This window comes from Phocoena sinus, chromosome 14, assembly GCF_008692025.1.
Source record: "Phocoena sinus isolate mPhoSin1 chromosome 14, mPhoSin1.pri, whole genome shotgun sequence".
Taxonomy (NCBI): domain Eukaryota; kingdom Metazoa; phylum Chordata; class Mammalia; order Artiodactyla; family Phocoenidae; genus Phocoena; species Phocoena sinus.
The window spans coordinates 74,169,337-74,191,721 of NC_045776.1; the positions used below are offsets into that span (position 1 = coordinate 74,169,337).

General features: G+C 42.9%; 1 protein-coding gene across 3 annotated transcripts in view; it reads left to right on the forward strand.

Moving 5' to 3' along the window:
• PTPN11 (protein tyrosine phosphatase non-receptor type 11) overlaps window positions 1–22,385 on the forward strand; it is a 77,189-nt gene that overhangs the window by 49,253 nt on the left and 5,551 nt on the right. For 2 of the 3 annotated variants that reach the window (XM_032654361.1, XM_032654362.1), the window contains 7 exons: window positions 1,949–2,028; window positions 2,155–2,313; window positions 6,495–6,626; window positions 10,719–10,873; window positions 11,786–11,853; window positions 12,348–12,499; window positions 20,780–20,892. In XM_032654361.1, the coding sequence (XP_032510252.1) occupies window positions 1,949–2,028; window positions 2,155–2,313; window positions 6,495–6,626; window positions 10,719–10,873; window positions 11,786–11,853; window positions 12,348–12,499; window positions 20,780–20,892 (859 nt within the window). Of the gene's footprint in view, window positions 1–1,948; window positions 2,029–2,154; window positions 2,314–6,494; window positions 6,627–10,706; window positions 10,874–11,785; window positions 11,854–12,347; window positions 12,500–20,779; window positions 20,893–22,385 lie in introns of all 3 variants that reach the window. The other variant, XM_032654360.1, reaches the window with a different exon arrangement.

Genomic DNA, 22,385 nt, shown 5'->3' on the forward strand with positions numbered 1-22,385 from the left:
TGATAGCTCACCTCCCCTGAGTGCTGTCTCTGTGCCAGACTCTGAGTCCATATCTCACTTAATCCGTATCCCATGCACACAAAGCAGGAGTTCTTATTATCCCCATTTTAGGGACCATTTTAGCAAGGTCACATGTGGGAGTGAGTGGGAGAACTGGTACTGGAGCCCCCAAAGTCACTGTTCTTAGCCCTGAGCTCTAATGCAGGGTCTCCAGAGTGGGCTGGGTAAGGCAGTCTGCTATGGGACAGGGAAGGAACATTTAGAACGTCTCTTGATTTACATCCTTTATCTAAAAAAAAAAAAAAAGAAAGTAAATTTTTAATCTGATGTGCAGCTTGATGGCAGAGCGTGCATAATGTTTTTACCCAATTTAAAAATAAGGCTTGTGTGGGACTTCCCTGGTGGCGCAGTGGTTGAGAGTCCGCCTGCCGATGCAGGGGACGCGGGTTCGTGCCCTGGTCCGGGAAGATCCCACATGCCGCGGAGCGGCTGGGCCCATGAGCCATGGCCGCTGAGCCTGCACGTCCGGAGTCCGTGCTCCGCAACGGGAGAGGCCACAACAGTGAGAGGCCCGCGTACCGCAAAAAAAATAAAAATAAGGCTTGTGTGTATCTATAATTGTATATATATTTCAGTGTTCAAAAACTTTATTATTGAAGTTTATTGGGTAGCATGATCAGGGGAGAGCACTGCTGTAATGTCTCCTCAGGCCAGAGCTATTTTGTCAGATACTGTAAACCCATCCCATGTGTGCGTGTGTGTCTGTGTGTGTGTGTGTGTGTGTGTGGCATAGTCTTTCTGTATACATAGGTGCACACACACAGTGTATATGTATATCACATCCATATAGATATTTTTAATGTGTGCAGTTGAGGATGGGAGAAAGTGGAGGCATTTCTAATACTGAGGAGAGACAACGAGGAATTTGTAGAGAATCATTTTGAGCCACAGCATGGTCCTAATGACGTTGGGGAAGCATTGCCCTCTTTATGTCTTAAGTTTTCATTTCTGCTCAAGAGGTCTAAATGGTACTCATTAGTAAGATGTGGGGATGTAGGAAAAGATGAAGGGAACAGTGGTATGCAGTATCTATTGATAAATAGAATATTATTGCCCTTTCCTCCCTTAAAGATCCCAATCAGATGTTTCTTCTGATTAACATCATATTCTTTAAAGATGGGGAGTCTGAAGCAAAAGAACATTATTCTAGTAAGACATACAACTTTATTACTATTTCTCAGTGTAAAATGTGTTGCTTAGGTGGAACACTCAGATTTTTTTAAAATCAGTAATGTACTTTTGTATAAAATTTGGTCAGTAGATACTATCATCAGAATCCTGTTGTCTAGATACTGTATTTAATTCTACTCCATTAAAAAAAACACCCTTTTTATTATGGAAAGTTTAAAATATATTCAAAAGTAGACAGAATAGTATAAAGAACCCACACGTACCCATCACCCAGCTCCAACAATTGTCAACTCCTGCCCAATCTTGATTCATCTATATTCTGATACACTTCTCTTCTCTTCCTGAATTGTTTTGAAGCAAATCTCAGACATCATGTCATTTACCTGTAGTTTACTCTTCCTCTAAAAAAACCCAAAAAAACAAAAATACCTTTTGTTTTGAAATAATTTTAGACTCACAAGAAGTTACAAAAATATATAGAGGGTTCCCAGGTACCCTTTATCCAGCTTCTCCCAATAATAATATTCTATATATCCATAGTACATTATCAAAACCAGGGAATTGACATTGCTACTTTATTCTCTTAAAGAAAGCATTATGAGGCATCATATTCAGATTATTGTTTAGGATTTAGTTTTTAATGTTGTTTTATCATGAAATGAGCAAAACTTGGACTCGTTGAGAAAGAACTGATTTGAATTGATTTGTCCTGAAGAGGTCTCAGTACCTTTGTGACCATGGTCTCTTTTTCTTCCAGTTGACCACACCAGGGTTGTCCTACACGATGGTGATCCCAATGAGCCTGTTTCAGATTACATCAATGCAAACATTATCATGGTAAACTTTGTTTCTCGTGGTGTTTTCTGACTGTATATTGCTAACCAGTTTTTGTATTTTAAATACTTCCTCATGGCCTGAAAGCAGTTTTCAAATGTTTGAAGTATTTTCTTCCTAAATTTCTAGCCTGAATTTGAAACCAAGTGCAACAACTCAAAGCCCAAAAAGAGTTACATTGCCACACAGGGCTGCCTGCAAAACACAGTGAATGACTTTTGGCGGATGGTGTTTCAAGAGAACTCCCGAGTGATTGTCATGACAACAAAAGAAGTGGAGAGAGGAAAGGTATGCTATATACTCTACTTTTTTGAAGTATTGGACATGTCAGGTTGAACATGTTAAGAACTGAATAGGGACTTCCCTGGTGGCGCAGTGGTTAAGAATCCGCCTGCCAATGCAGGGGACACGGGTTCGAGCCCTGGTCCGGGAAGATCCCACGTGCCGCGGAGCAACTAAGCCCGTGCGCCACAACTACTGAGCCTGCGTTGTGGAGCCCATGTGCTGCAACTACTGAAGCCCGCACGCCTAGAGCCCGTGTTCCACAACAAGAGAAGCCATCGCAACGAGAAGCCCGCGCACCGCAACGAAGAGTAGTCCCCACTCACTGCAACTAGAGAAAGCCCGTGGGTAGCAACGAAGACCCATCACAACCAAAAATAAAATATAAATAAATTTATTTAAAAAAAAAAGCTGAGTAAACACAGTAAGCTTACTCTGACCCTCTGGAAAAAAGGGAGTAGGAGAAATTTGATTATGACGTACTTTGGTGTAGTTTTCTTTGTTTCTTCTTCTTAGGGTTCATGGAGCTTCTTGGGTCTGTGGGTTTATAGTTTTCTTCAAATTTGAATAATGTTTACTATTTCTTCACATATGAACTGCCAACCCACCCTGTCCTGGGATATCAATTACACATATATTAGGCTGTTTGAAGTTGTCCTGTATCTCACTGAGAATTTCTTCATTTTTTTTCAGTTCACTTTTTTCCCTCTGTGTCTGGGATAAGTTAGATAAGTTTCTTTTGCTATACGTGTTTCAGTTAATCTTTTCTTCTGCAGTGTAGAATCTGCTGTTCATCCTATCCAGTGTAATTTTCACAGTAGACATTGTCCTTTTCATTTAAGTTTTATTTGAGTCTTTTTAATATATCCTATGTCTCTCTTCTTAACATGTCCATCATTTACTGTACCTTTTGAACATATGGAATATATTTATAATAATTTTTTAAATGTCCTTGTTACTAATCCTATTATATGTGTCATTTCATTTTTCCATTTTAGTGGTTTAAGGTAGGAGAGTAAATCCAGTCTCTTTTACCCCATTGTGTCTAGAAGCAGAGGTCATAAAGGGAGTGTAAGAAGGCCTGTCTGGTACCTTCAGGGGATTAGAGGACGAATCAATAAACATTGATTTCACTTGTCATGTGAACTATACTTAGGACTTGTAAGCATTTAAAAAATTAATTTGAACTATCCAGACAATATATTCAGATAAACATTCAAACGCCTTACAATTAAAATTACCTTTGTCACCATCCCTTGTCCACCCAGTTGTTCCCTCCTCCAACATAAACCCTCTTATCAGTTTGATGTGTATTCTTCTACACTGTCTTCTTGGCATTTGCATATGCATGTGTATAGTAGGCATTATATACCTACATTTGCACATGTACATGTATTTACATACATACATGCTCCTAAAGAAGTATATAGTGCTATTTTCGGACAAGTACTGTATGAAAAAGTGCTGTCATCCAGTAACTTTATTGTGTATCTTGGTTTTTTTTCTCCCCACTAAATATATGTTCTAACTTCTTCTGTTAGTACATATTGACCTATCTCATTCTTTTTAGTAATCACATGGTATTCCATGGTATGGATGTACCACCGTTTGTTTAACAGTCATATATTAGGCATTTAAATGTTTCAGTTATTGCTCTTATAAACAGTGCTGAAGTGAACAATCTTGTTCTTGCTTTTGTATGTGGTAAGTGTTTTTCTAGGTTAGATGTCAAGAAGAATTACTAGGTCATAGCGGGTGTGCATGTTGTAAATTAAAAAAATTTTTTTTTAATTTTTCTTTTTTTCTCCATTTTTGAAATTTTTTTGTTTATTTTTTCTTGTTTATTTATTGTTTTTGCTTTTGCATGTTGTAAATTTTAATAAATTCTGCCAACTACCCTGTAGAGTGGTTGTCCCAGTGTACGCTCCCCCCAAGCAGCATATGCCTAGTACCCATCTCCCTGCACTCTTCATGACACTTCAGGTTTTTAAAAGTTATAACATCCCACACCTATAGAGAAGCAGACAAATCTCACTGAGTGACAGCTCTGTGTCATCTCTTTGTCCATTTTTTAATATGGAAAAGTTCTCTGTTTTTGTTTGTGTTCTAGTCAAAAGTTCTTTTTTTTAGATATACTTTAACTGGTTTATGTAAAAGTTGCATGGAATGTAGCAGTCATACCCTATAAAAAGACAGATGGGTGATTTTGGATATTAGCCCTTCTAATGTAATTTTCATATCAGTTGTGAAAGGCAATGTGATTTTGTAAGATTTTCGTTGTTGTACTGCTAGTTGCTACACTTTTGAATACCTTTGAGGCCAGGTCTGGTCATTGTGAAGCAAAGGCTTCCGCTAGCAGCTGCCTGCAGTAACAGTAGATGTTCCTGCATTAATGGACAAGTTAAAATGTCTTCATAGTTTTTGCTTCAGGTGAGTGTCACCTGCTCTAAGTATGGGAAGGAAAACTGAGCCCTCCGTCCTGCCTGTTGCCTGATTGCAGTTGTAGGAGGCCACCTGTTCTCAGAGGACTTGGGGGCTGTGAAGAGAGGGTTCTTAGGTCACTTCAGAGGGATCAGGATTGGTCCCTCTCAGAAGAGCTGCCAGAAACTCCTAGAATAGACAGACATTGGGCCAAGTCACTCTGCCCCCCGCTCCTTACCTCCTTCTCCCAGCCTTTGTCTGTTTTCTCATTCTTCCTCTGTACTCTGCTGCTGGAGAGGAGGACATGATGGGCTTTCAGTCTCCCCACGAGCGTTTCTGGTAACTTGTTCTCCTGTTATCCCCTCCAGTGCACAGAAGAAAAACCAGACTCTGAATTCCCTTTGATTCCTGGGCTTTAATTTAAAAGCTAAAGTGTTAGCACTCACATTTTAGAATTTGTTTGCCAAGGTTTACATCAGAGTTTGGGAAACTGGGAGGAGGGCACAGTAGATTGCAGACATGCAGAGTCAGCTACAATGTTAGGAGTTGTGATTTGATTTGTCTTCTTTTGAGCGACCAGCAGTCCTCAGAATTGATTGGAGAGTGACAGCATTGCATACATTTAATAGTCAAAGTGTTTATTTGGGGATAATAAAAATTGTGTCAAATCTGTCAAAGAAGTTTTTGGATCTACAGGATCGTGGAGGGAAAGCTGAATTCAGAATAATGCGTAAAAGACCACATAAGCCATGTTAAGCAGAAAAGTAAACGCTGTCCATTAATTCTTCTGTTGACCTTTCCTCCTGCCATGTTTTTCTTCTTTCCCTCAGTCATTGACTGTGGGGACGTCTGCAGCTGCTCTCTGATTTCTCGTTTTATAACAGTGAATTTCTCTGTCTTCCTAATGCACAAGGTAGGTTTCTCTTGCTGATATTTGTGTCTTGGTTGTTGTTGAAAGTGAGTGGCATGGGTGACTGTTCCCAGGAAAAAGCAAGACACAAAGGCATTCTCTGCCCAGGGCACATCACCAAGTATACGCAGACTCATCTCTCATTGAGCAAAATATCTTCCTCTTTGGCAACCAGAATGATTCCTTTGGTGCCATATTCTCCAATCTGCCTGCTCTGAAGCCAGCAGCTATTGCAGGCTTGGCGTTCCCAGGCACCCAGTTAAGCGAAGGTGACGTGTGTAGCAGGTATCAGATGGATCTGGATATAGAAAAAGCAGCTGGTTCAAAACCCCATCAGCTGCCTTTCTGTGCTGGAGTTATTTCACACTTGGGTTAGATAAGGCGGGGAGACCTCCTACACTGGCACGGAAATGGACCAGACAGTCTGGCTCGTTGGGCAGCCCATCCACCTCCAGAGCCCCTGCTTGCCTTCCCTGCACAGTGACTGGTAGATCTCTGGAATTCAGAACTGAGTGCATGCTAGGCAGCACCCTCATACTGGGTAGTCCCCTTCTTTCTGCCTCTTTGGTTCTTTAGAGAGAAATAAACAAACACTGACTCTCCTTGGACCTGTGGCTTAAATTAGACAATTTTGCAACAGCGGCTTTCTCTTCCCACTTCTCCCTGGTTCTCCACACACCTGCTTTTCTTTTTGAGTTCTTCTTTCCTTCTTTCAAAACCCAACAGTTAGATACCAGACAGGCCGTTTTCCATGTTAGTGGTCATCAAGGAAGACTTGAACATTGGTTTTCTTTTGGTTTCGGCTTTCATGTCAGAGTTCACAGAGGTTAACTGTCTTTTCTCTGATCCCTTCCAGAGCAAATGTGTCAAATACTGGCCTGATGAGTATGCGCTAAAAGAATACGGGGTCATGCGTGTTAGGAACGTCAAAGAAAGTGCTGCTCATGACTATACGTTAAGAGAACTTAAACTTTCGAAGGTTGGACAAGTAAGTATATTGTCGTACTTTAGTGACTTTGGTAACTGCGCATGGTGTGCGCTAATCCAGGGTCGTGCGGTTACTCCTGTCTGCATACCTTCAGGCATTCGTTCACTCATTGAATAACATCCATCTATCAGGCGCCTACTATGTGCCAGGCACCGTCAAGGTACTACTGATACATCGCAAACCAGACCGGCACAGTCCCTGCCCCCACAGAGCCTAGGGAGGTGGAAGGTTAAGGAGTAAATAACCAACTAAGCTTTCCGATTGTGCTCCAGCTGTGAAAGCCACAGGATGGTATGTTAGAGAGTGACTGGGTACCCAAGATGGAGTAAACAGGGAGGGCCTCTCTGAGGGGGTGCCACACAAGCTGAGACCTGAAGGTGGAGCAGCATCCAGAGGGTCAGGAGAGGAGTGTTCTAAGCGGAGAGGGCAGCGAGTGCAAAGGCCCTGAGGCCTATTCAGTGACCAAATTCCATGGCATCAGCTTTTAATTGCTTGTAGTTCAGGTTTGTCCCTGGGGTGACTAACTTTGAATCCAACAAGATTTGGATTCATTTTAATTGCATGGTGAGAGGGGCTTACTTTTTCAAAGTCCTTTGGGGACACAAAGGTAAGCGAAATAGCCTTTGTCCTCAGGGAATTGCAGTCATGTAGCCGAGAGAAGCCACGTATACAAAGTCCTGTGCTTTCGAGCAGACACCGGCTGTCACACCCGTCTAAGATGCTGGAGTTCTGCCGAGGCTGGGCTTCCAGCCGGGGCATCAGGGAGACCGTCTCAGAAGAGGGTGGGCCTTTAGGTCGGGGTCTCTGTGGGAGAAGATGGTGGAGAGAGGGTCTCCCAGATGAAGTGTCATTGTCAGCCAGGGTTCTGAAGTGCCAATGTCAAGGAAATGGGGTTTACAGGGAATGAAGGCAAATGGGGAATTGAGGGAGTAAACTTGGGTTGAGAGAGGTTGGGACCAAGTTGGGAAGAGCCCTAACTCTCATGTGAAGAAATGTAAATTTTAGGGACTTCCCTTTTGGTCCAGGGGTTAGGACTCTGTGCTTCCATTGTAGAGGGCCCGGATTCGATCCCTGGTTGGGGAACTAAGATCCCACATGCCGCAGGCATGGCCAAAAAAAAAAAAAAAGGAAATGTAAATTTTATTCATTGGCTGGTGTTGGACCCGTGATGGTTCTTGTGCCAAGTGGACACATGTGGAGACAGGTGCCAGGAAGGTGCCCTACAGCCCCCCGAGGGAAGAGTGGGATAGAGTGACTCCAGTGGCCAGGACGCCTGTAACCAGGAGGGCTCTGCAGAGGTCTAGGTCTGATGGCCTCTCTCCACGTTTTGCTTCTTTTTCCTTCCTTTGGAAATGAATATGATATAAAATGCCAGAATAAACTCTAGAAGAGAAGCAAGGGATGTGAGAGACCCCTTGGGGGGTGAAGTCTGTAGGGTGTGTAGGGATAGTTTGGCTATTGGAGGAGGAGGCGGAATCAGACGTCGTAGGGTTTTGAGTCTGAGTGGACGGTGGCACTGTGGCAGAGGTCTGAAAAGCTGGAAGATGTACAGGATGGTAAAGCTTGAATCGTTTGGGTAAAACATGGTAGGGGCAATGGAAAGAAGGGGACCGACTGGAGATAATTGTGGATGTAAATGTGAAGGGGTTTGATGATGGCGTGAATGAGGGGCGAGGGCTGCAGCAGATTTGAGGAGGGAGGGAGGATGAAGCGCAACCTGCTGGACACGTAAAGTTTGAGATGCCTTTGAGACGTCAAGGCGAGGATGCCAGGGAGGCAAGGGTGGAGGCTGGACGAGGAGGGGCGTGGGATATAGAGCATCATGGATGGATTGGTTTTGATCGATGGGGATAGCACTTCTTGGCCACAGGAGGGAAAGAGGAGAAGGTGGCCACAGATATAGGGAGGGGAGCTGACAGGGATTTGCTCTAAATTCTCTATCAGGCCTGAGGCAAGGCCATCCATTGACATTCAAAGGGAATAAGAAGAGGCGAAATGTTTGAGGAAAGTGGGGAAAGGATGAAATAGTCATTGTGTAGCAAAGCAAGAAATCCAGTAAATTTCTGGGCAGTGCTGAGTGCCCATTGAGGTGGTGAAGATGACCATTCAGTGATACCAGTCACCTGGTGTGAGTTTTCTCCAAGGACACTCTGTTCCTTGGGTACAAAACAGAGAAAGTGGGTGGTTAGGTTTGTCCAGGCTTGGGGCTTTGCTGGGGCGGGGCGGGGTGTGTGTGTTTGTGTGTGCAGTGGATGGAGAGAGGGTGGAGGGAGTGGAGGTCTGTGATGGAGAGTGGCTGTGAGCAGAGTGCATGGAATCTGAGCTGGGCAAGCCAGCAGCAAGGGCAGGAGGAGGCAGGCGGAGGGTGGAGGGAGGGGCTCAGTGGTCTGGTGAGTTCCATGAGGTGGTCGGGGGACTGAAGTGAGCTGGAAGCCTCGGCAGTTGTGGTCCAGGGTGGGATGTCAAACTTCTGATGTCAGCGGGGGTGCGGTTGTGGGGAGAGGGTGGAGGTTCACTTGGAGAGTCTGAGAGAGGAGTTGTCCAACAGAAATGAGACAGAGATTTAGAGGACGTCGGACAAAGATTCCAGATAGGTTTTTCTTCAGGTTTAGTGATAACTACCCATCTTCTCATCATCAGGTGTTTCTCAGTACCAGGTGGATTTTTCTTCAGTTTTAGTGATAAAACATCCTTCTTGTTATCGGAGATTTGGGAAGAGCAGGTACGGGAAAAGTTGGCGTTTTGGGTTTGTGTTTTGCACCCTCGGATGCAGGTGCTGGCATGGGACCGATCATTCCTCCAAAATTGCTGGTCACAGATTATCTGCTTTTTTGTAGAGCTCGTTCCATGTTTTCTAAAGTGCTATCACATGATCTCATTTATGCCTTCTGATTGCCTGGGAAGGAGGGGTGGGAGCAGAGACCTCAGTGGCCATTTACGAAGGATGAGGAGCAAGGATGCTCCGGGCGCTGGATCTCTCTCATTCCCTGTCCTTTCTGTGACCCTGGTAGCCCCCTGATCTTTAGCTCACTGGTAACATCCAGAAAAATCTTTTTCTGACTCAGCAAATTAAATGCACATAATTCAAGAAAGGATCTTGATTGTGGTTCAGATTCCCTGGATGTTCTGAAGGTTACTGGTGGTGGACACTGGTCTAGTTACTCTCTCTCTTTTTTTAAATCCCCTTTAAAAATGTTACTTAGCTTGAATTGTCTCCAGATATGTCGGAAGAAGATGTAGTGATGAATAGTGCCATTACAGGGATCTAATCTGGGTAGACCCAGAACACGATGCTTTTTGGTTTTTTGTGGTCTTGGTATCCTTGTTGACCTTTATTAATGTCCGTCCTCAGAAGAGCACCAGTGTGCTGAGTCTCTTAACTGTCTCCTGCGCAGTGGCTGTGTGTTTAATTGACATTGTTTAGTCCTCACAATGGTATTGTGACTGAGAGATTCTTATCTCCATCGGCAAATGAAGAAGTTGAGGCTTAGAGATGTCCAGGGGCCGCAGTGAGTGTGAATCCTGAAATTTGGGCCTAAATGCACCCATCTGATTGCAAAGCCTGTCTTCTTATCTGCTTTGCAGCAAACAGAGGTTTAAATATCATATTATAATAAAAGTGTGTGTTGGGGGAGGGGAGGAGGGCCAGGTACAAAAAGACAAAGAGGAACAAGTGCTTGAGGGAATACCCGTTTTCTCATCTGGTGGGAGGAGGGCCCTGAGTCCCAGAGGCCTCAGTTTCCTCCCAGGTAGAGCTGCCCTTGGATGAGGAGGATCAGGGACCTCATCTGCCCCTGGCTGAGGATTCAGAGACTGATTCAGGCTGTAGTTTCCTGAAGAACAAATAGCCGAATGAGACATCTTGGTTCTTATGGCAGAGGCCAAGGGTTGCCTCTAGGATTGCTCAGTCAGACCCCAAAGTAGGAGAGATCTGGGAAACTCGTGCAGGGGACCTGTAAGCAGTGTGTGAGGAGGCTCTGTGCGGGCCCGGTCCCCTGGCTCACGTAGGATCTAGGAAAGATGGGGACCAGACGAGTCCTCAACCCCTTGATTTATTTAATTCTTTTCTGGTTTTTCTTGGCTCTACTCCAGGGGAATACGGAGAGAACGGTCTGGCAATACCACTTTCGGACCTGGCCGGACCACGGAGTGCCCAGTGACCCCGGGGGCGTGCTGGACTTCCTGGAGGAGGTCCACCATAAGCAGGAGAGCATCACGGACGCGGGGCCTGTGGTGGTTCACTGCAGGTGACCAACCCTCCCACCTCCAGGGTGCTGCCTGTCCTGTGTTCTGATGCCCAGGGGGCTTGTTTTTACCTGCCCATCCCCAGCTCTTTAACTGAGGGAAAAATTTAAGCTCTGTTTGAGGCATTAAGGGACCACTTTGACCCAAAGTACATTTCTTCTAGATCCTACGGGACCACCGTGTACCTGGGGGTGGTGGGGCACAGGGTGGTAAACACAGTCCTTATTCTCAAGGAGCCCTTAGTCTGGTAATGTTTGCTTGGTTTTCTTTGTTAATATAATAATTTAGGATTCATCTCTTTGATTGTGCTTCTGTTCTCTTTTTCCATGGAAATAAGGTATATTTTTTCCCCTGACAATATACTTGTTTGCTTCAGAAGATTCGGACCGCTCCCCATCCAGGCTTCTAGAAGCCAGGCCCATGGCCTCTGCACCAGAGTTCGCAGGCTGCTGGTGCCCAAGCTTAGGTTTCATGATTATACTGGGGAAAGTTTGGTTTCCTAAATCTCTTTCATATGCAAGTAGATGTGTGTGAAATGTTATTTATTCAGTTCTTTAAAAGCTCCCTTTTATTGAGCACTTGCTCTATACCAGCATCTGAGCTCAGTGCTTTTCATCCGTTACTCATATTTGATCCTCACAACAACCTGTTCCACAGATGAGGAAACTGAGGGTCAGAGAGGTTAAGGGAGTTGCCTCAGGCACGTTGTGCTGGAGAAGCTGGACTCCAAGTGTAGGATGGACTGAGTCCAAAGCCCTGTGCTCTTTGCTAATATATTTGTGAATATAAATGGACAATCTTATAAACACTCCCAAGAGCAGACATTGTTTTTGTTAATATTAATAGCTTGGTTTTGCATATAAAACCCTCATGAATGACTCCGTTGTCCTCGCTCTTCATCCTTCTGCCCACAGTGCTGGAATTGGCCGAACAGGGACGTTCATTGTGATTGATATTCTTATTGACATCATCAGAGAGAAAGGTAGGTCATCTGGAGGACAAGAAGCTACAGTTCCTGTTTTCAGTTTATGGAAGGAAAGTGCTAGTGAAAGTAGCCTGTAGAAGAGAATTGAGTGTTAAAATATTTTCACAAAAATCTAGGCCGGAGACTTCAGCTTTCAATATGTTTGCCAGAGAACAGAAGTGATGCTGTTTGAGCTTTTGGCATAAAACAAAGCCTACGAGCTGTGGGCGCCACTGCTCTGGTCTTTTGTTGAACATGCAGCTGCCTTGCTGATGGTATGGGACGGTGCTGTTGGAACGTGAGGGATCCCTCACTGCTGACCCTTTACGCTGTAATCTTCTAGGATCCTTGGTATTGGTCAGAAGGCCAGTGCTGTAGCCCTTGGAACATGTTCGGTTAGAACATTAAAGACTAAATTTGCTTTATCTCTGAGTCTGCTAACAGTTGTGCATTAAACCACTTCACATTGTCTCTGCAGTTTATCCTGATACTCCATGGTGCTTGCTTTGTAGGTGTCGACTGTGACATTGACGTTCCCAAAACCATTCAGATGGTGCGGTCTCAGAGGTCAGGGATGGTCCAGACAGAAGCACAGTACCGATTCATCTATATGGCCGTCCAGCATTATATTGAAACACTACAGCGCAGGATTGAAGAAGAGCAGGTACCAAGCCTAGAAGGCTGGCGTGTGGATTTTCAGTGGTTTTTTCTGGGCAGCTTGGATATGCTCTCCTTCCATGCAAAAGGACAGGCTCTGATAGATAACTGTCTTTCTTTGAAAAGGAGAAACAAGTTCCCAACCAGGAAGGGCCTCTCTGGAAACGAATTATTCCCTACTTCACAGCTCTGATTTTTCAGTATGGAGTAGCTCAGGAAGGGGCACCAGGCCTGACAGATTGGGGAAACAGCCACAGAAAAATTGGGATTTTCCCAGGCTCACACGGCAAGCTTAGAACGCAAAGCCTCAAAGTTTCCAGCCTGTTCCACTTTTGGTCCAGGCGATATTCATCCTGATTCCATCTCTTAAATGGACGCCTCACTCTTAATAGCACATGGGGGTTTGAGCCACCAATTTGGTCGAGTTGGAAACAGTAAAATTTCAATTTTAATAAGCCATGCATAATGAAGAACAATGTGGCATTGGTGCCTTTCCATTGGAAGCTATTCATAACAGACACTAAGCTGAGTTAAAGAGGATTGAGCAGACTGCTCTTTTGGGAGCTTAGGCTTATCTCCCTCCCCAGCCCCAGCCCCAGCCCCATTGCTGTGCTGCAGACTGGATGGTGTCTAAACATCAACAGGATTTGCCTGCTTTACCCTGTTTATTGCCTTCCAGAAAACTCAGCTTCTCAAAATAGGACCTGCCACCTAATTGAAAGATTTCTAGCCCAGCAGCATAGCAGCCACGTTATCAAAGTGTGGTTAGCCAAAGTTAGTTAGTTAGTTTAGTAGGTTCTCAGTCCACACAGAAATACTCACTAGATTGTTTCCTTGTACAAAAACATCTTCAGAAGCTGTGTGTGTATAGAAAGCTACCGCCAAATAGTGAACAAGCTACTGGTTTTGAACTTTACTGCTTTAAGTCTGACTTTGTGTTATTGTAAGTGCTGTGAACTGTTTAGATGGTTACTGTAGGCTATTTTATATTTGTCTTCCAGTTATATTAATTTGGGCCAGGAATACTTAAAGCATAAAGCTGCCCAAAGAGAAGGACTCCTAATAAATACAAGAGAGGATAGTACAGTTGGTACAAATGGGAAGTTATTCGGGAATATCTTGAAGAACGTAATGTAGTCTTTTCTTGTTCAGAAAAGCTGGGGGGAAAGCTCTCTATTTCACTCAGAAGCTTTGGTTTTTCTTCTTGTTTTGGAGAATTTAGGGACTTTCCCTCCCAGCTTTTCTGGCACTTCAGATCTTCCCATTACTATATATGGTCCCTCTGACCCTGAATTTGAAGTTGTAATTTGGATTTAGGAACTACTTAAAAAGAAAAACAAAAAACCTTTATTGCTGCTCTTTTATTGGAGGTGAGGGGTTGGAGAGGTAGCATGTAGATAGAATGTAGTCTACAGACTGTAGACGATAGAAACTGAATGTCCCTGGTAATCCCATCCCAAGAGTACTAGAATGCATGCATTCATCCACTCAGCCAATACTTTTTTGGTGCCAATATGTGTCAGCACATGAACTACTATTTGGTATATGAGCCTTTGGATTTATGTAGCCTAAATATATGTAGGCTTAGATTATATTTATTTTTAAAAATTAGATCCTGTAATATGTTGTTTTCTGCATTGTATTGTTTGATTCAGTGTAGGAACTTGCTACTTGATTTAGTGGTAAAGTAAGAAGTACTTTATTTTAGCAGAAGGTTTAAGTGGCAGACTTAAGAACATGAAAACCGGGCTTCCCTGGTGGCACGGTGGTTGAGAGTCTGCCTGCTGATGCAGGGGAAACGGGTTCGTGCCCCGGTCCGCGAAGATCCCACATGCCGTGGAGCGGCTGGGCCCGTGAGCTATGGCCGCTGAGCCTGCGTGTCCAGAGCCTGTGCTCCGCAATGGGAGAGGCCACAACAGTGAAAGGCCCGTGTACCGCAAAAAAAAAAAAGAACATTAAGACCACCTGATTTTTAAATTAAGCAAAAGAACAAAACTCATTTAGGATAATTAATTATTTTGAAATACAGTCATTTCCAAAATTATGAAGCATTGAGGACCTTTGGGAGTGGAAGAATGTGCTACAAAGGGATAAATGAAAAAAAGAAAAGGCAGTAGAGAAACAGCATTGGAAGGAGGAAATGCAGAAACAGGTGGGAATCTAGAGGAAATGCAAATGAGCAAGACTGAGAAAATTCTCAGCTCTTTATAAATGGATCTTCTCACATTCTGCTGTTTACTTGGAAGTAGATTTCTTTTGTTAACTTCCATTTCAGAATTAAAACAATTTTTTTTTTACTTGCAGAAACAGTATAATGGAATTCCCTTTCCTGTTAACATTTTAACACATTTACTTTATCACTGATTCATATTCTCTCTCTCTCTCCATATGTATATACACACACACACACACATATAAATAACTTTATATATACCTATATAATTTTTTAAATGAAATGTTTGTAGGTTGCAAACATTAATGTCCCTTTGCCTCCAAATACTCTGATGTGTATTTCCTAGAAATAAGGACATTCTCTTATATAACCATAGTAAAATTATCAAAATCAGGACATTAGCACTGATACAGTAACTATTTTCGAATCTGTAGACCGTGTTCAGATTTTGCCAATTTGTCCTACTAATATCTTTCGTGTGGTTCAGGGTCACATGGTGCATTTAGTTGTCATGTAGTTTTAGTCTCCTTTAATCTGGAGCAGTATTCAATCTTTATCTTTCATGACCTTGACATTTTTGAAGAGTTCAGACCAGTTGCTTGGTAGAATGCTCCTCAGTTCGGATTTGTATGATGTGTTCTCTTGATGAGATTCAGGTCATGCATTTTTGCCAGGACGGTCACAGAAGTGATGCTGTGTCCTTCCTGGTGCATCACGTCATGAGCTCCCTCTCAGTTTGTTTCACTCCTGGCGGTGTTAACTTTGATCACTTGATTAAGGTGTTTGTCTGATTTCTCCACTGTTAAGTTGCTGTCTTTCCCTTTTTAATTAATATCTTGTAGGTAGATGCAAGAAACTATATAAATGAACAATTTTTCATCATACTTTTTGCCTACCAGTTTTATATTCATTCACGATTCTTGCCAGGAAAAATTCCCACTGTGACATTTGCCCAATGGTGATTTTCTCTTTCCACCATTCCCTTTTCATTTATTAGATGGAAGCCTACTATAAGAAATAAATTTCCCATCTTCCTTATTTATTTATTCATTTATTTATTTATGTCAGAATGGGTTATAGTCCATTACTGTTACTTATTCTGTTGCTTAAACTGTCCCAAATTTGCCTAGTGGGAAGCTTTTCGAGTTGGTTCCTGTGTTTTTTTGATATGTTCCCATTTTTGATTACTTCCTTACTCTTTTTGACACCACAAGATGATCTAGGTTCATCTTGTACTTTCCCAGCCAGTTTTCTAAGGAGCCCTGATTCTTCTTATTGAAGAGTGGTATTTCAAAGCCAAGATCTGGATACTGGGTATGTTTGTTTGTACTGGTATAATATTCTTTGAATTGCTAATTAGCAAATTAATTACTTCTCTTGTCTAGCTCTCTCTATATAATCCCTCTCTCTCTCTCTCTCTCTCTCTCTCTCATATATATGTGTGTGCATGTGTGTGCGTGTGTGTATATATATATATATATATATATACACACACACACATATATGTATGAGGCCATGCCTACATTTGTCCTATTTTATTTGTTTCCCTAGCCTTGTGCTTCTTCACATATCTTCCATAATCTCCTTGGTTCAATAAAAAGGTGTTCTCACATTTGTTCATTTGTTTATTCATTCCTGCATTAATTAAAGTCAGTTGTATTATGTGCCAGGCACTGTGCCAGATCCTGGAAATATAGGTAGTCATGTTCCTGAAATGGAAATAAATCCGTACGATGAAGCAGAAGGAGTTAGAGGGAGAGCATGGGGCATGTTGGGTGAGATTAGAAAAGTCAGCAGAGGCCAGATTTCGAGGGGGCGGGTCTTGCAGGCCATATTGAGGATTTAAAACTTTATCCTAAGGAAAATGGGAAATCACTGAGGATTTTGAAGCAGGGGAGTGACATAAGATCCTCGGGTCTTCCCTGGTGGCACAGGGGTTAAGAATCCCCCTGCCAATGCAGGGGACATAGGTTTGATCCCTGCTCCAGGAAGATCCCACATGGCGTGGAGCAGCTAAGCCCGTGCGCCACAACTGCTGACGCTGTACTCTAGAGACCTCGAGCCACAACTACTGAGCCCGCGTGCCGCAGTTACTGAAACCCGCGCGCCTAGAGTCCGTGCTCCGCAACAAGAGAAGCCACCGCAGTGAGGAGCCTGTGCAGCGCAACGAAGAGTAGCCCCCGCTCACCACAACTAGAGAAAGCCCACGCACAGCAACGAAGACCCAACACAGCCAAAGATAAATAAATAAAAAATAAATAAATTTATGAAAAAAAAGAGATTGTCATTTTAAAAAGAGGGCCCTGGCTTGAGAGGGAAGGCTGGGTGGGCACGAGGCTTGAGCAGCTGCAGGGGGACCAGCGTCAGTGAGAACCGATGGTGGTTTGGACAGGATAGCAGGGGCTGATAGTGAGCCCAGGGAGAGTAGAACCAGTAAGATTCTGTGATTAGATGTGGAAGGAGTCAGGGTTTTTGTAATCCTGACATTTGAGCCCAGAGCACCCTGGATGCATCATCTTGTTGTTCCGTAACTTAGACAAGAGCATTTTCATTTTACTCTCTCCCTGCTCTGGGCTTTTGGGCTTGTTTGTAATATAAGGTTTAAGAATGTAACTGGGTTTACTCACATGGAAAGATAGTTAATACCAGATGATTTTAGAGCCTCATGGTTGGTTCCTCCTTTCAACCTTGGCTGTGTGTCAGTTGACAAGACCGTAAGATTTATTATAAACATTGCAAACGACTTGGTAACCATGCTATGTCATTGAATTCCAGTGGAGGATAGATAAATTTCAGATCATTTTTTTAGACCTCCTCTGAAATAAATTTCCCTCCACTCCTCAAAGCAAAATAAAACAAAATGGAACAAAACAGCCCCTACTCCCTGAGAATTTTTCTTGATCTATAAGACAGCCTGGGCTGTCATGGTTCCGAGAAACAAACCCATCTGACTTGTGAATCAGTTTTATTTCTTGTTTTTCCAAAATAAGCTAAAAAGCTCCAGCATTTTTATGTTATTCCTCAAGCTGCTATGATTTTTAAAAATAATTCCTGTTCCATTTGCATTAATTATTCCTCATTGGAAAATTCTTTTGTCATCACTTCATGTAGAAATATTGATTTTGATTTTCAAGAAAGTGTGTAGTAGGGAGAAAGAAATGGGTGGGGGGTGGAGTTTCAGTCATGCAAGATGATGAGGTTCTAGAGATCTGCTGTACACCAATAGCAAGTGGTTAACAATATTATACTGTACACATAATGTTTTGTAAGGAGGATACATCTCATGTGTTTTATTTTAAACCACAATTTTTAAAAAAGTGTTGAGTAGAAAGCATCTTTATGCTTCAGTTTATTTATTGTATATTTAAATTTTTTATTTAAAAAAATGAGTTAGGGGCTTCCCTGGTGGCGCAGTGGTTGAGGGTCCGCCTGCCGATGCGGGGGACGCCGGTTCGTGCCCTGGTCCGGGAGGATCCCACGTGCCGCGGAGCGGCTGGGCCCGTGAGCCATGGCTGCTGGGCCTGCGTGTCCGGAGCCTGTGCTCCGCGACGGGAGGGGCCGCAGCGGTGGGAGGCCCGCGTACCGCAAAAAAAAAAAAAAAAAAGAGTTAGGATTTTTAAACTTTTAAGTAAGTGATGCTCTCTGTCAATTCTTCCAGCTAATATTTAATTTTAAATTATATTGTATCTTTAAAAAAATTACTTCTTATGTAAGTCAGCATTTCAGTGCTAAAAAGTGTATGGCTGCTATTCAGAGGTGATTATTCACAAGGACTTTAAATTTTTTTTTTTTTTTTTTTTTTGCGGTACGCGGGCCTCTCACTGCTGTGGCCTCTCCCGAACGCACAGCCCAAGCGGCCATGGCTCACGGGCCCAGCCGCTCTGTGGCATGTGGGATCTTCCCGGACCGGGGCACGAACCCGTGTCCCCTGCATCGGCAGGCGGACTCTCAACCACTGCGCCACCAGGGAAGCCCAGGAGCAGAAGTTTTTTAAAATGTGGGAAGCTGCAGCCTGTAGAGAGGTTGGTGTTTACCAAAGCATACCTGGAGAGAATTTTAAAAAATCAAATAAAAAGGCGGAATGCTGGGTTAAACAAAGCCAACCGTATTTCTTCACTACAGGACTTCTCAGAACCTTTAATCTGTTAATGAGGACTGTGAACCTCTAAAAGCAGACCCAGGAGGCAGTCAGAGGGGTTAATAATGCTCCCTCCTACCCTGCCTCTCCTCTAGGCCACCTCAGCTGGGAGGGTGGCAGTGGACGGCAGAAAAGGCTCTTCAGACTGTGGGCCTTTCTACTCTGTTGAACTGGCTCTTGACAAGCCTTCCCCCACTTCTCCTATGGCCTGCCATGGCTCAGCTCCAGGCCTTTCACTCCTGGGACAGCGACATTCAGGGGTTTCTTTTTCCTGCTACCACCTGAGGGGTATGTGTTACTTCTCAGCTTCCTTCTTATTTTGGTCCAGTTTTCACAGTACTATATCAGAGACACTTTATAGTTTGTAGATTGGAGTTGTAGCATTCCCTTGTTTTATGTATAGTAAGATTTTCCATTTTTTATTTAGCTGTTGTTTTTGGTGAGTTTTGAGCAAGGAGAGGAAAAAGAAATTCCACTGGTGGATTTAAATTTCTTTTATGCTTTACATTTTATTTTGAAAAATTTAAAACATTCAGTACCACACCCATAATAGACCATTTCCTTTTGTCACATTTCTTTCAAATCTTTTTTCTTTTTAAAAGCAGTCAAGTGTAACCGCTATATGGCTGAGATTCCGTTTGACACCCACCCCCACGGCCACCACTCATCTTCACCCTCGGAACCCCAAGGCATTAACTAACCTTGCAGTCTCTTTTTGTATTTAAAAATTTTTAAATACAAATATCTGTATACAATATATGACATTGTTTTTATGTTTAGAATGTTTAGCAAGATGATATACTGTTTCATTGTTTTGCAGTTTGTGTTTTTCCACCTAACATTGTGTATGTAATCTGTTTTGATACACACACACACACACACACACACACATACTTTTCCTCTTCACTGTTGCATATTATTTCGTGATATGAATGTGAGGTGTTCATTGTGAGGTATTCAGTGTTCTCTTAGTGAACATTGTTAGGAACAGCACGTCACTGGACATCCTTGTCAGCTCTTTCTAGGCTTGGGTGCATGAGTTTCTCAAGAAGTAAATGTTCAAGGTTGTAAAATATATGTGCCTTTTCATCATTACCAGATACTAACTAGTTGGTACTATCAGTTGTGTACCAAAGTGATGGCACCAGTTCACCCTTTCGACAACAGTGAATGAAAGTCACTGCTATACGTCAGTATTTGATATGGGTACTCTTTCTAACATTTACTGTTTCTTGAATAATCCTGTAATGAAGGCAGCATTATATAATGAAGATAACTTGATGGATTAGATTTTCGGAATTGGTTGTTTCTGGGTGAATTTAGGAGGAAAGAATGATAAATCATCTAACTAGAGTCCTACCTAATGCAGTTCATTCTGTATCTGAAATGAGATTACATTTTACTGGTTTTCTCTGCCTTTTTTCCCCCAGAGTATCATTGGGCTGAAAATAAAGTTTTAAATGTGCTGGAGTTTTTTCTGGAGTGGGGGTGGGGTGGGGACGATACGATAAAGTGTATGATTCTGCTAAGAGTGCTGCCATCTTTTGTACCTGTGTGCAGTTTTTACTTGGAGTGCGTTTATTTCTGAAACTCTTTTCCCACCTGTTTACTTGAAAATCATTAAATGTGTTGCAAGTGAACTATGAAATGATTAGATGCTAATGTGTCAAAGAACGTGTGAATTCTGTCTCAGTCCAGAAACAGGTACATTTCATTTAATACAGTAAGTTGTTAATGCATGACTCTCTGCTTTTGAACTGTATGGTTCAAAGGTGCTTTTCACCCATATGATGTATTTACATGAAGGAGGTGAATTCCCTGACATTTGGTCAACATACATACCAGTATTCAGGGTCCAACTTGTCTGTCTGTCAAACTCTCTCTCTCTTTTTTCCTTTTTAATGAAATGCCTTTTTGACTTCTTCATTCCCTCAAAAAAGTCACAGTTCTTCATATATGCAATCTTCACTTTGCAGAAAAGCAAGAGGAAAGGGCACGAATACACAAATATTAAGTATTCCCTGACGGACCAGGCAACTGGAGATCAGAGTCCCCTCCCGCCTTGTACCCCAACGCCGTCCTGTGCAGAGTAAGTAGAAATGAAGGAGAATCTTTTTACCTGAACATAATCCTATAGAAAAGCTTTAAAAAATGATACGTCTTTGCAGCACATGCCTTTCCTTGGTGCACATTATTGTTGCCTAACTGGTTCTTGAGTGTGCCAGTGGCTAGCTAAACTAAATTTTAGTTGACCTAAACTGAAGGCTGCTTGCTACACTGGCTAGGAGTCTACGGGACTGTACAGATATCAAGTGCTGGTTCTCCAAGGAGAATCTAATTTTTAAAAAGTATTTTATTTATTTGGTTGCGCTGGGTCTTAGTTGCGGCAGGCAGGCTCCTTAGTTGCAGCTTACCAGCTCCTCAGTTGTGGCATGCAAACCTTAGTTGTGGCATGTGGGATCTAGTTCCCTGACCAGGGATCGAACCCGGGACCCCTGCATTGGGAGCGCGGAGTCTTAACCACTGCGCCACCAGGGAAGTCCCAAGAATCTAATTTTTCTTTTGATGGGGTGTGGATTGTTGCAGAGGTAGGTAACACCCTTTTTGATGAGTCAAGACTCTTCGCTATGTAAAAGTAAGTAAATTGACCATCAATGTGTCAACACGATCATGGTCTAATTTTCCACAGTCAGCAGAAATCTGCTGTGGGTATTTAAACCAGGTTAGCAAACTACAGCCCCCAGGCCAAATCTGGGCCATGGCCTGCTTTTGTACAGCTCATGGACGGTTCTTAAAGGGTTATTAAAAACACACACACACAAAGAATAATACATGACAGAGACCGTGTATGGCCCACAGAGACTACATTATTTTTAGTCTGGTCCTGTACAGAAAAACTTTGCCAACTCCATGTTTAAACTAAAACATGTGATAAGAAAATATTTGTTAAATCGATTATGTGAATAACAATTGTAAGTTATTTTTTTTCTGTGTATCCTAAAGTCACTCTCTGGTATAACATTTACTTTTTATTTTCCCCTAGGAGTCTTATCCCTGTTTGCTTCTGATGTGGATTTTTAAACCCCTGTTGGCTTTAATACTCTATATAAACGTTTTTCATAACATATATGAGGCTCGTATTTACATTTGCTTTCTATTTAACATTGAAATGAAATTATATAGCAAAAGTATGCTCTCCACCAAGCTGCCTCTTCCTTCTGCCTGCTTTTTTCTTTCCCAGCGGACTGATGGGGAAAGTTGATTTTAAATTGCTATCTGCAGTGATTTGCAGTGGAACCAGCACGTCAGGGCTCCGAGTCCTTGCCAGAAAGCTTTCCCTACATGTTGGCTCACCAGAATTAGCTCTGACGACTCCCTTTTTACCAGTGGCTTGCCTGTGACTAATAGGTTCTCTGCCTCTCCGTTCCCGTTGTCCCCCTTGTAGGGTGCAGACCCAGGAGACCCTGGCCCCTGCTGCTTGTTTCAGCTTGTTCCTCTCTGACCAGCCCAGAGCTGCTGGGTTCCTCGTCCCCCTGGACTGTTCTGGTCTCCACTCTGCTCAGCAAAACAGAGTCTGGGGGC